Here is a 12,728-nt window from a genome sequence, read left to right on the forward strand (position 1 = left end):
CACTCCTGCTCACAAAGCTCCCTCTCATTCTTCCTTTCTGGTACGTCCCAGTGGCTCCTGGGACTGGCATGGGAGGTTATTTTCCCCAGTTTACAGATTTGGAAGCTGAGGCTCTGATTATTGGTACCAGACTCGCATTTCTTGGTCTCTTCCTCGACGTTCTCGCCTTGCTCTTGTCCCCGCCGTGCCTGCCGACTACCTGATCGGGCCCTGTCCCTGGAACTTAGCACCTCGGACAGCTCCTGTAAGGTGCGGGGATGGCCAGGCCTTCCTTCTCGCGAGTTCAGGAGGAGCGGCCCTAGAGGAAGCTCGGGAATCTCGCGAGAGCGGCTGCTGCAGGCAGGCCGGCGCGGGCGCGCGAGGAACTGGCCCGAGGCGCGCGCACGCTCGCGCACCCCGTCGCCAGCCCCGGAGCCGCTCGCGGCCGGCTCCGCGCCGCATCGTTGGGTGCATAGCAGCGTAGCGCGGCGGCCTTTCCGCAGCCGAGCGACAGCAGCGGGTGAGTCCCGGGCCTAAAGGGCCAGAAAAGGGCTTTGTAGGGAAGTTGGGCGCAGGGCGGGAAGGGGTCACCCCATCTCCAGCTTTGTACCCTCTAGCCTTCACCTTTGGATGCCGGGGGCAGGTCGAGCTGGAGAGGCGCAGAGTCGAGGTGACCTTCCCTTTTGGGGCGGGGGAAGAGAACCTCGGGTGCCCCAGACCCCCCCAACCCCCGCCATCCCCATTCCCGGCTCCCACAGAAGGAACCCAGTCTTGGATGACGTCAGACCCCTAGATTCTGGAGCCTGGGCCTTGGGCCCTCCATACCCCCTCAGCCCCACCTGGCGTTCCCTGGAAACAGGCCTCCTCCTCCTCCTGGGGATGGCGCACGCGGCCTGGGATGGGGGCGTCTGGAGGCGGGTTGACTGTGGCCTCCTTTGGGTCCTTCCTTACAAGAGGCGCCTGCAGGTGGATGCAGGTTGTACTCCCCACCTCCTAGACCCCGCCTAAGCGAGGCGGCGGACCTTTGGACAACTCGTCTGAACCACCTCAGTGCTTCATGGGATGGGTGCATTGGCTTGAGCCTGTGGGCCACCAGGGCTTTGGGGGTGGTGTGTTGGGGGCGCCAGATGAAGCTCATTCCAACGCTGACCGGAGTCAGTCACGAGGATTGGGGTGAGATGTTTGGGAACCCGTCTCTGCCCCTGCCTCTGGGAGCTCCTAATCTAAAGGTTGGGAAAACCAAGTATAGTCTTGGACTGAGAATTCACTATCTCAGGTAGTTCAAACCGGCAATGCCCCAGCTCCAGGATAAGGAGTTTAGGGAGGGCTGGGCAGACTTTCCCGTGGACACTAGGAGCACAAGGAGAAAGGGAGGCAAGAGGCAGTGAATAGGAGGCTTCTTGGAGGCAGTGAGATTGGGATGAGAGGAGAGGTAACAGAGGGCATTTTCGGGGAATAGTCTGGGCAAAGGCATAGAGGTGGGAATTAAGCATAGCTGTTGGGGAGCCTGGCCTGTGAGTCCAGCCACGTGACTGTGCGCATGGGGTGGAGAAGTCTGGAGAATTTTGCAGCCTGTGCCCTAACTGTTCTGCCTCCAAGGGGCAGGCCTCTGAGAGAGGGAAATGGTTCTTGCAGGGGCATGACTGGCAGAGAGATTTTGTCTGGGGCTGCACAGATGGTGCTAGTTGAGATTTGATCTGGGTTTGATGAGCCTGAGTTGCTGAGAGAGGACTGACCGGTCATGGGCCACAGAAAGAGGGTCTTCTTAGGTCTAGCAAACCCATGGAGAGTTAGCAGGGTCCTGGGAGGGGAGCTCTGGTTAGGGGCCTTGGGCTCTGTTCCTGTTTCTTTAACCCTTTCTCTGGTGGGCTGGCTGGCCACCTCTGAACAAATTGATTCCTCTCTCTGGGTATCTCTTTGCCAGCACCTTTCTCTAGGGATGAAATAATAGGACTAAGTACTGACCTCCCTTGAGGAAGCTGCTTGTTCTAGTTTAGAGCGTCCTTCTCAGTTCTTCTACCTCTTCCTTTTCCTTTTCTCCCCCCTCCCTCTGCCTTCCTCTCCCTGTCCCTGCCCCCTCCCCACAGCAGTTCCTCTACAGGCTGCACTTCCTTCCTTGCTGACAGCCTGGAGTCTCTGAAGGTCTCCTGGAGGAAGTGTGGTACAGCAGGGTTCACAGAAGCTGTGGGCTTAGCCTGATTTGGGGAGGGCATCAGTTGCTCCACTCCTACCCTGGGAGGGTGTCCAAGGCTTAAGCAAGAACATAATTGCCCATTCTCTGTGCCCTGCCCTGTGCTGGGTCCCTCCCGGAAGCCCCATCCATGATGGAACGAGGAAGAGATTGGATGAGAATGAGTGAGCACTTGGTGCCCAATAACTGGTTCAGAATTTAAGCAGTGGGAGGCACAGCAGCGATGTCTGGAAGGGCTTCCCAGAAGAGGTGGGGTGTGAGAAAAATAGTAGGACTCAGAGGAGGTGATAGGGCTCTGGTTTAGGGTCACTGGAAGCAGACAGGATGGCTTGATATGATCTGCATGAAGCTGGGTTGTGTGGGAAGTAGGTCAGCCTGTGGTAGAGAAGCAAAAGGTGGTGGGTCGGAGGTTTGTAGCTGATTGACACAAGGTCTTGACTGCCAAGCACAGGATCAGTAGGGGCTACTGAAGAGTCATCACAGGACAGTGATAGCAATGCTAGGAGTGTACTGTTCTCTGAGGAATAGTCATAGTTTGGGGACATCAGAGCTGGAGATATGGGATTGGGTGTGGGATAAGGGGACCAGAGGTAGAGCAAGAGGGGGAAACTTCCATCTTAGCAGATAGGCTCTGGGCAGACAGCAAGAAAATGACCATTTCTATGCCAAGGATGGGGGCTCATGCTGGGGAGGAGGGAGGGCTGGTGAGTAGGGAGTCCTGGAAGTAACCCCAGGTCCCTGTCCTGATCTGAGGCCATACTTGACTCCCTTCTCTCTGCCATGGACCTCACTTTCTTTACTGTGGGACCTTCTGTCCTCCCAACTTCACAGTTAGAAATGGAATAAATTATAGTCTGGGTTTTTTGAACAAAATTCAGTTAGTATTTGCTGTCTTATTGATAACTAAGGAGGTGCTTCCTTAGGCCTACATCTTTGGGGGGATATGTAGCACCCCCAGTGCCTCCCAGCGTTATGAAAGACTCTCAGTGGAGGAATAAATTGCTACTTCTCCCATTTTGCAGTTTAAGAACTTTGGTTTGCAGAGGCCAGTCATAGCTGCTCCCCTCTCCCCCAATACAAGTATAAAGGCTAAGCCCTGCTATAAGAGCAGAAGAGCCTGGAACCTTCCATTCTTGTGACCTCAGCCTCCTGTAGCCCTCCCAAGCCTAAATTCTCTCTGGGCTAACCATGTACAAACAAGGCAGCCTTGCTCTGTGCTCTGGCCCTGAGTGCTGGCTTTCCCACCATCCATACTTTGCTACACTGACTTCTCTGTAACCATGGGCACACCTTTGGGAGACAGCCTGGGACCAGACGGGGGTCAGGTTGGAGCCAGGGTTAGAGCCTCCTTCCTTGAGGCTCCTACAATCTAGTTATTGCCCAGTCTCCCCCTGCCTCTCTTCTTTGTTTCCCTGGAGGACATTAGTGCTGGACCACAGTCTCCCTTTCCACATCCCATTGTCTCATGGGGGGCAATGCCTCCTTTGGCCACCCTTTCTACCAGCTACACCTGAGTCTGTTCATCATTGGCATGTTGCCACCTCCAAAATCTTAAACTCCAGTATCATTCTCTGACCACAGTCCAATTTCTGCTTTACCTACTTTGGGACCTCAAGGAGACCTCAAGTTCTCTGACACCTCCATTTTCTCTGTCTCATGAGCATGACACCTTCTGTGTCCTTCCTGGACTCCATGGTCCAGGATTTTAACCGTTCTCTGGCTCATGCCCTCAGTGATCATGCCACTTTGCCTGTGTGTCCCACCCCAGCAGCAGACCCCCCAATTCTGGATTCTATACTCAGAATATGGAAAGCTTCTGGTGGCCATCGCATACCAGGGCAGTCTGGTTCTGCTTCCGTGGAGGGTCTCCAGCCTCAGCTGTCCCTCCATCACTTCTAGAAACCCCTTTCCTCTTCCCATCAGCTTTCCATTCTATTCCATGGGAGGAGTATTCCAAACTTGGACTATTATCCCAAAGCCTTTTACTCATGGAGAAGGTTAGTTGAGGGGGGTTGTATGTGGGAGTTGGAACCACACTTATGTTTCTCCACTTCTTGAATCCCAGTAGAAGGAGGGCTCCTAATCTAACATACCCGCTCTGTGCTATGGATGCTGGCCCTACCTATCTCCTGAGATACCAGTGTCTGTCAGCTCTTTCCCCCTCTACTGTATCTTCAGCCTCTCCACCGTTTTCCTTAATAATACCTTCCTCCCAGCTTATATATATATGCTCAAGTCTCCTATCTGGAAAAACCTTTCTAACTGTATGTCTTCCTCTAGCTGCTGCTGTTTTAAACCTGTGGCTTTGTCTCACTAGAAAAGTGATATATGACTGTTGCAGAAATTTTAGAAAATAAAGATAAAAGAAAGACAACAAATAACTTGTAATGTCACTATCAAGAGATCGCTACTATTAATCCTTTAGTGTATGGTGTTTCTTTGTTGACACTAATATCCTCTATGTTATATTAGAGTCTCAGCTGCGTTTTTTGATTTAAAAAAAATTTTTTTTTAGGTCTTTATTTAATTTGTTACAATGTTGCTTCTGTTTTTTTAAGTTTTGGTTTTTTGGCTGCGAGGCATGTGGGATCTTAGCTCCCCGACCGGGGATCAAACCCACACCCCCTGCATTGGAAGGCGCAGTCTTAACTACTGGACCACCAGGGGTGTCCATCAGCTGAATTTTTTGAAAGATTAGTCTGCTAGACTTGTCCCTCTTCCTCTCCTCATGTTCCCTCATTTCTGGGCAGCTGGCCTCTACCCCACCACTTCCTGAAGCTGTGACCTCCTAATTGCCAAATCAGCCCATGTCACACCTGACCACTCTATGGCCAAGGACGTTGTTGACCTGGTTGACCAGTCATTAAAAAGTTTGAGGTAACCTGTATTCATTGACATGAAACATTTTCATGAGGTATTGAGTGGAAAAAAACAAGTTATAAAAGAGCATGTATAAAATGATCTCATTTTTGTCATATATGCTTATGTATACATAAAAACCAAAAACCTAAAGGTCAGACTGTTAAAGGGGTGACCACTGAGAAGGTGGATTTTGGAAGAACTTGTATTTTCTACTTTATGCACTTTGATTTTTTTTTTTTAACTTGCAGATATTTTTATACATGTTGCTAAAAAGCAACATAATTTCATTTTATTAAAAAAGAAACTTTGAGGTTATATTTTTTAAAAGGAGAAGAAGAAGAATAGAAACCTTCAGTGGCTCGCAAGTCTCAGGATAAAACTCAAATCCTGCTCATGGCCTTCAAGGCCAGGATGACTGGCCCCTCCCACCTTTCAACCCTATTGTTGCCTTTTCTTCCTTCCTTCCACTTTGGACTTTATCTGTGCTCTACTTCTTTCTGTTCCTTGAATTCGCCATGCTGTTACTCCTGACCTTCCCTTTGCGTGTGCTTTCCTGGTTCTTTCCTTTCCTGGCCAACTCTTATTCATCCTCCAGGATTCAGCTCTGATATCGCTTCCTCTGTGAAGCCCTCCCTGGCTTTTCCAGGATGGACCAGGGAGGTGCTCCTCTGTGTTCCCATAGCTTTGTGTACTTGCTCTCCTGGAGCACTTCTCAGGCTTTGTTGTAACTGTCCCTTGATTTAGCTGCATCCTCTACTCTTACCACCTCACTTTCAACTCAGACGTGTCTCGCCTATTACAGAGAAAATTGAAGCAGATATGTGGGATGTGCACTGTCCTTTCCAAGGCCTCAAACCTCCCCGATCTGCTTGCGTCATGTTCTCCTTCCCACCTATTAGGATTGAGGCTTGTCCCACCTCTTTGCACTGGACCTCATGCTTCTCCCCCTTTCAGGGGTTTGCTCCATTAATTAACCTCTGTCTCTATTGTAATTGCAACTCTTCCCTGGATCTTTCACATCTCTAGCTTATTAACATCCTAAACAAACAACCCTTAGACATAGTCCTCCCTGGACCCCATAGCCCACCCAGGTAGTACCCTGTCTCTCTGTTCTCTTCCAAGGCAGGCTTCTTCAACGTGCTGTCTACACCTGCTCTCAGCTTATGTGTTCAGCTATATAATTTGGTTGCTACTACCTCCTCTCACCCCTCCCCCCAACTCCCAGCTGCCACCGCCACCAACGTAGTTCTTTCTGGGGTCACAGGTGACTTGCTGTTGCTGAGCGTACTGGACAGTTTTCAGTCCAGCGCTTTCCATGCTGGACCTCTCAGGGGCATCTGTCATATTTGTCCACTCTCTCCTCCTGGCTTTGGAGACTTCACACTCTCCTGGTTTTCCTCCTGCCTCATCAGCTGGTCCTACTCATTCTTTGCCAGCTCATCCTCTTCTGCCTGACTTTTCTTTTTTTTTTTTAAACAGGTAATACAGTTACGTGATTCATAATTCAAAAAGATGTCCTAAATTTCATCAATTCTAAGATGAACATTTTGATATTTCCGAAAACATTTTAATGTCTGTGTCTTTAAAATTTTGGCATCTTATCATTATAAGTTGGTGGCATTTTTTTCTTTCTTTTGTTCAATAAGATAATGATCTATCTTAAAATTGATGGTGTCTTGGATTTGATGGTATAAGGATACATAGTAAAAATTTCCTCCCGCCTACTCCCCTATTCCGCATGTATTCAGTTCCTCTGGCCCCCAGGAACCACAATTATTTTTTTCTTGATGTCCTACTAGAGATTCTTTGTGTATATATTACGAAATGCAACTGTATATATCCCCATCCTGACTTAAAAGTATTTATTTATTTATTTTTAAAATTTTATTTTATTATTTTAAAAATATATTTATTTATTTACTTATTTGGTAGCGCCAGGTCTTAGCTGCGGCGCGCCAGGTCTTAGCTGCGGCGCGCCAGCTCCTTAGTTGCAGCACATGGGCTTCTTAGTTGCTGCAGGCGGGCTCCTTAGTTGTGGCTCCAGGCTTCTTAGTTGTGGCATGCAAACTCTTAGTTGCGGCATGCATGTGGGATCTAGTTCCCCGACCAGGGATTGAACCCGGGCCCCCTGCACTGGGAGTGCCAAGTCTTATCCACTGCGCCACCAAGTCCCTTTATTTATTTTTATGAAGTATAATTGACATACGTTACTTTCAAGTGTACAACATAATGATATTTGTACAACTTAATATTTGTATATACTGTGAATTAATCACCACAATAAGGCTACTTAACATCTACCGCCACACATAGTTACAGAATTTCTTTTCCTTGTGATGAGAACTTTTAAGATTTACTCTCTTAGCAACTTTCAAATATGCAGTACAGTGTTATTAACTGTAGTCACCATGCTGTACCTTACATCCCTGTGATTTATTTATTTAGAACTGGAAGTTTGTACCTTTTGACCCCCTTCACCCATTTCACCCACCCCTCAGCCCCCGCCTCTGGAAACCACCAATCTGTTCTATATGGATGAGCTTGGTTTTTTGTTTGTTTGCTTTTTTAAATTTTATTTTGTTTTAGATTCCACAAATAAGTGAGATCGTACAGTATTTGTCTTTCCTTGTCTGACTTATTTCACTTAGCATAATGCTCTCAAGGTCCATTCATGTTGTCACAAATGGCAAGATTTCATTCACCAACATTTGGTATCTCATCCTTCTTATAACAGCCATGCTAACACGTGTGAGGTGATATCTCATTGTGGTTTTGATTTGCATTTCCCTGATGATTAGTGATGTTGAGCATCTTTTCATGTATTGATACCCATTGGCCATCTGTATGTCTATTTCCCCAACTTTTTATTTTGAAACATTTCAAAGCTACAAAAAGTTTAAAGAACAGTGCAATGAACGCTTGTACTAGGGTACTTCACCTAGATTCACCAGCTGTTAACATTTCGTGACATTTGCTTTGTCTATCAATATCTCTGATTTTTTTTTTTTTTTTTTTTGGCCGTGCCGCGTGGCTTGAGGGATCTTAGCTCCCCGACCAGGGATTGAACCCGGGCCCACAGCAGTGAAAGCGCCGAGTCCTAACCACTGGACCACCAGGGAATTCCCTATCTGATTTTTTTGCAGAACCATTTGAAAGTAAGTAGCAGACAAGACACTGTATTTCTAAATATGTCAACATGTATCTCCTAAGAACAAAGATACTCTCCTATGTAACCACAACACCTAAGAAATTTAACATTGAACAATGATATCTACTGTTCAGTCTATATTCAAATTTTTCTACTTGTCCTAAAAATGTCCTTTATAGCTGTGATTTAAAAATCCAGGACCAGTCATTGCAGTTGGTTGCATGTCTCTTTAGTCTCCTTTAATTTAGATGAGTCCCTTTACCAATTTTTATCTTTCACGACATTAACGTTTATCTTGGAGAATTTCCCACAGTCTGGATTTGTCAGATTCTTTTTCTTAATAATTATTTTCAGACTAAAGATTTTGGCAATAATACTGCATTGATGATCTTATGTCCTTCTGTGTGTATCACATCATGAGGCACATAATGTCCTTTTGTCCCATTATCAGAAATGCTAAGTTTGGTCAGTTGGTCTGCCAGATCCTCTCATAGAAGTACCTTTTCTCTCTTGTGATTAATATATAATCTGGAGGGTGACACTCAGACTGTGTGACTCCCCTCTTCCCTAACCACCTTCCACCCAGTGGTTTAAGCAGCCATTGATAATCCTTGCCTGTACCAGTTCTGACATAGGGGTTGCAAAATAATGATTTAAAAAATTATGTCATTCCTTCTATATTAGAACTTTTCTTTCCCTCCTCCCTTTCTTTTGTGTATTATAGTGCACTTATGCATTCTTTTCAGTGTGTTATGATCCATTACTGACATTACTCATATTTTTTCTCCAGCTTTTTATTTTGAAAACTTTAAACTAAAGTTGAAAGAATAATACAAGGGACACTCATATAACTTCACTCAGATTCACCAATTGTTAGCATTTGCCACATTTGCTTTGATTCTGTCTATATCTATCCATTCATTATTTCTTATTTTTCTGAACTATTTGAAGCAAGTTTCAGATATCACGATACTTTACCCCTAAGCACTTGAGCACATATTTCCTAAGAAAAAGGACATTTTCCTACATAACCTCAATAACATTATCACACCCAAGAAATGTAACATAGACATAATAATATTATCTAGAGTCTATATTCAAGTTTCCTCTGATATTCCAGTGTTTCCCTCTTGAACCAGGATCCAGTCAAGGTTTACACATCAGTTTTTGTTGCCATGTAGCTTTTCTTTTTTTAAATATTTTATTTATTTATTTGGCTGCACCAGGTCTTAGTTGCGGCACACAGGATCTTTAGTTGCAGCGCTTGGGCTCTTTAGTTGTGGCATGTGAACTCTTAGTTGAGGCATGCATGTGGGATCTAGTTCCGTGACCAGGGATTGAACCTGGGTCCCCTGCACTGGGAGTGCAGAGTCTTATCCACTAGACCAGGGGTCCCCAACCCCCCTCCCCCATCAGTCTGCAGCCCGAGGCCTGTTAGGACCCAGGCCACACAGTGAGAGAGCGAAGGTTCATCTGCCGCTCCCCATCGCTTGCATTACCGCCTGAACCAGCCCCACCCCCCCACCCCTGCACCGTGCATGGAAAAATTGTCTTCCGCGAAACTGGTCCCTGGTGCCAGAGAGGTCAGGGACTGCTGCACTAGACCACCAGGGAATTCCCCAACAATCTTTCATCCAGTGAAAGATTTAGCAGCCACTGAGGATCCTTGTCTGAATCAGCTATTACATTCATGATTGCAAAATTAGGAGATTTTCTAATTCTGTCACTCCTACACTTAGTGCTAGCATTCTTCTGCAAAGAATAGCTTTCTTTCTTCCTTCCTCCCTCTTCTTTTTACAAATAAGAGTGTCACTTTGGACTCATGGATTATTTTTTAATAATGTTATATTACTGTCATTATTTTTGAAGCTCTTAATTCTCCCAAATTTGGCTGGTGGTAGCTCCTTCAAACTGGTGTCCTCTTGACACCAATTAGTTGAATTCCTTCTTGCTTCTGGCACCACAAGATGTTTTAGGCTAACGTTGTATTTCCTTGTCCTGGCTTGGGACCAGCCACATATTTTTAAAGTCATGAGTTCATATTGATGCCTCCAATTCAAATCCAACATCACAGGACTCTGTCTTACCTTCCTATATTCCATATTCTGTCTCCATACCTAACACTGAGAACCCAGGTTCCAACAACATGAACACATTCTCTCATATGCTGTCTGCTACGGTTCACATGACAGAGTTTCAGAATCACCACACTAGTACCAACAGTAAGAGTAAACCCGCTAAGATTTCAGATTTCTTTCCAGTTGTTTTTGCTCTTGAGATATATCCCTCTAAGAGAACACAGAGTACTGAGATCAAGTCACTTGGCCAGTTCTTTTTCCTGTGTGATTGTGTTATCAATTCACAGTATAGATAGCTTCATTTGTTTTTGTTTATTTCAATTTTAATGGTTCTCTCCAATTTCTTTTTTGTTTGTTTCTGTTTTTGGCTGCATTTCGAGGCTTGTGGGTTCTTAGTTCCCTGACCAAAGATCAAACCCAGTCCCGTGAGGGAAAGTGCCAAGTCCTAACCACTGGACCACCAGGGAATTCCCTGCTTTTTCTACTTAACAGTATATCCTGGAAATCATTCCATAGCAGTTCATAGAGATCATCTTCATTCTTTTTTACATCTATATATTACTGCATTGACTGATGTACCATAGTTTATTCAAACAGTTGGATTTAGGTTGCTTCCAACATTTTGCTATTGCAAAATAGTGTCATGTTGAATAACATGTATTTGTTGTTTCTTACTTGTGGGTAAATAACTAGAAGTAGGATTCTGGGGACAAAAGCAAAAAATATTTTTATTCTCCTCTCCCCTCCTTTTTTTTCTTTTTTTAAATATGAAAGGTAGCATAAACTATTCTGTGTCTTGCATTTTTTCAACTACTTGTAATTGTGGAGTTCTTTCCATATCAGTATTTTTTTTTTAATTTTTTGACAGATTTTATTTATTTATTTATCTATTTATTTATCTACCTATTTATTTATTTATTTATTTTTGGCTGCATTGGGTCTTCATTGCTGCTCTGTGAGGTGGGAGCTGCCTGCGGTTCATTCCACCGTGGAAATGTGGGATGAGTCCTGCTCCAGGGAGTTTGCAGCCTGGCTGGGACTAAGAGAAGGACTAGGTTGGGTGAGCCATGATCCTCAACCTTCTCTGGCTCTTTTTCCTTCCAGTTCAGGACAAAGAGGAGTGGACAGGCCGCTGGGCCGGCTGGTGCCATCATGTCAGGTAAGGAGAGGGTGGGCCACTTGGGTAGGATGTAACAGTGAACTTAAGGTAGGGGTCCCTTTACGCCCCCTAGTTTTTGAAGGTTAGGTTATTTCTGTCCTCTTGCCCCTGGATTTCCCCTGGTTCCCCACTGAGGCCTATTTATCCAAGACCCTCACTGTCTAGCCCTCTGTCAGACCTCTGACCCTGGGGACCGGGGTAGTGCATCCTGATGCTCTCGTCCTGCTCTCTGTCTGACTGATAAGTGGCATGGGTGGCTCAGTCTCCATCCTCTCTGTCACCATTACTCTCTAATACTCTGAGACCTTTTCCTTCTGGTTTCTGAGTTGTCTGGTTTCCAAAGGCTCAGAGCTGGAGGGACCTGTAGGGAATATCTAGTTTGACCCCCACCCCACTGGATAAACTGAGGTCTGGAGAGAGGGGTAGTGACTCACCCAAGAGCATGATGGTGGAGTGGAGGCTAGAACCCACGTACCCAGACTTACCATCCTGCTTCCTCTACCCGGAACTGGCCCCCCACTGAAGAGGGTGCTGCACCCCTGATGGACAGTGTTTATTGTTTTTATTCTTCTGAGAGACAGTGACACTGCCTCAGGGCTACTTTGGGGGACCTGAGGCAGCGGGGATAGCTGGGTGGGGTTAGCAAAGTGGCCTGTGCCCACATGGGCCAAGAGGGCAGCCCAGGCCAGGGAAAGAGTGATCATATTGGATCATCAGGGAGGGGAACATTCAGGGTGATACCATGTGATGTGCCTCGCCCACAGAGAAAGTGAACAACTTCCCACCATTGCCCAAATTCATCCCGCTCAAGCCATGTTTCTACCAAGACTTTGAGGCGGATATCCCTCCTCAGCATCTCAGCATGACCAAGCGCCTCTACTACCTCTGGATGCGTGAGTGCTGTGGGATGGGGGTGGGCCATAGCTAGGGAGTGGGAGAGGGGGAAGGCTGGCGGGTGCTGGGCATTGGGACGGGGTCCCCACAGGCCCAGTGTCCTTCAGCCTCACTTGCAGCATCTGTGTGGGCCAGTAAGCCTTTCCCTGCCTGACTCCTGCAGGCTCCTCTCCTGGGCCGACTCCCCAGCTGGGCCTCAGTTTCCCTCAACCTCCCATCTAGGCCTCTCCCCATCTCCCAATCACAGAGCAGCCAGGTGGGGGTCTCTGTCTGCGGTGTAATTCCTCATTTCTTCCTCTCCTTCTCCTTTTCACTGGAGTAGTTTTCCAGGGAACCTCTGGTGACTGCCTCAGGATTCTGGATTTGGAGAGGAATCCTCCCCTCAAAGCCTCATTTTTCTTGCTTTCTCTGGAAAAT

The 12,728-nt window shown here is 46.6% G+C and overlaps 1 protein-coding gene across 3 annotated transcripts in view; it reads left to right on the plus strand.

Moving 5' to 3' along the window:
* Positions 1–354: 354 nt before the first annotated feature.
* Positions 355–12,728, plus strand: part of SCAMP5 (secretory carrier membrane protein 5) — a 43,815-nt gene continuing 31,441 nt past the window's right edge. For 2 of the 3 annotated variants that reach the window (XM_082452693.1, XM_082452695.1), the window contains exons 1-4: positions 355–499; positions 8,079–8,187; positions 11,363–11,417; positions 12,182–12,310. In XM_082452693.1, coding sequence (XP_082308819.1) covers positions 11,411–11,417; positions 12,182–12,310 — 136 coding nt within the window. In that variant the 5' untranslated portion in view covers positions 355–499; positions 8,079–8,187; positions 11,363–11,410. The remainder of the gene's footprint in view (positions 500–8,078; positions 8,188–11,362; positions 11,418–12,181; positions 12,311–12,728) is intronic. The other variant, XM_082452694.1, reaches the window with a different exon arrangement.

Source organism: Balaenoptera physalus (genome assembly GCF_965194825.1).
Source record: "Balaenoptera physalus genome assembly, chromosome: 2".
NCBI classification, from domain to species: domain Eukaryota; kingdom Metazoa; phylum Chordata; class Mammalia; order Artiodactyla; family Balaenopteridae; genus Balaenoptera; species Balaenoptera physalus.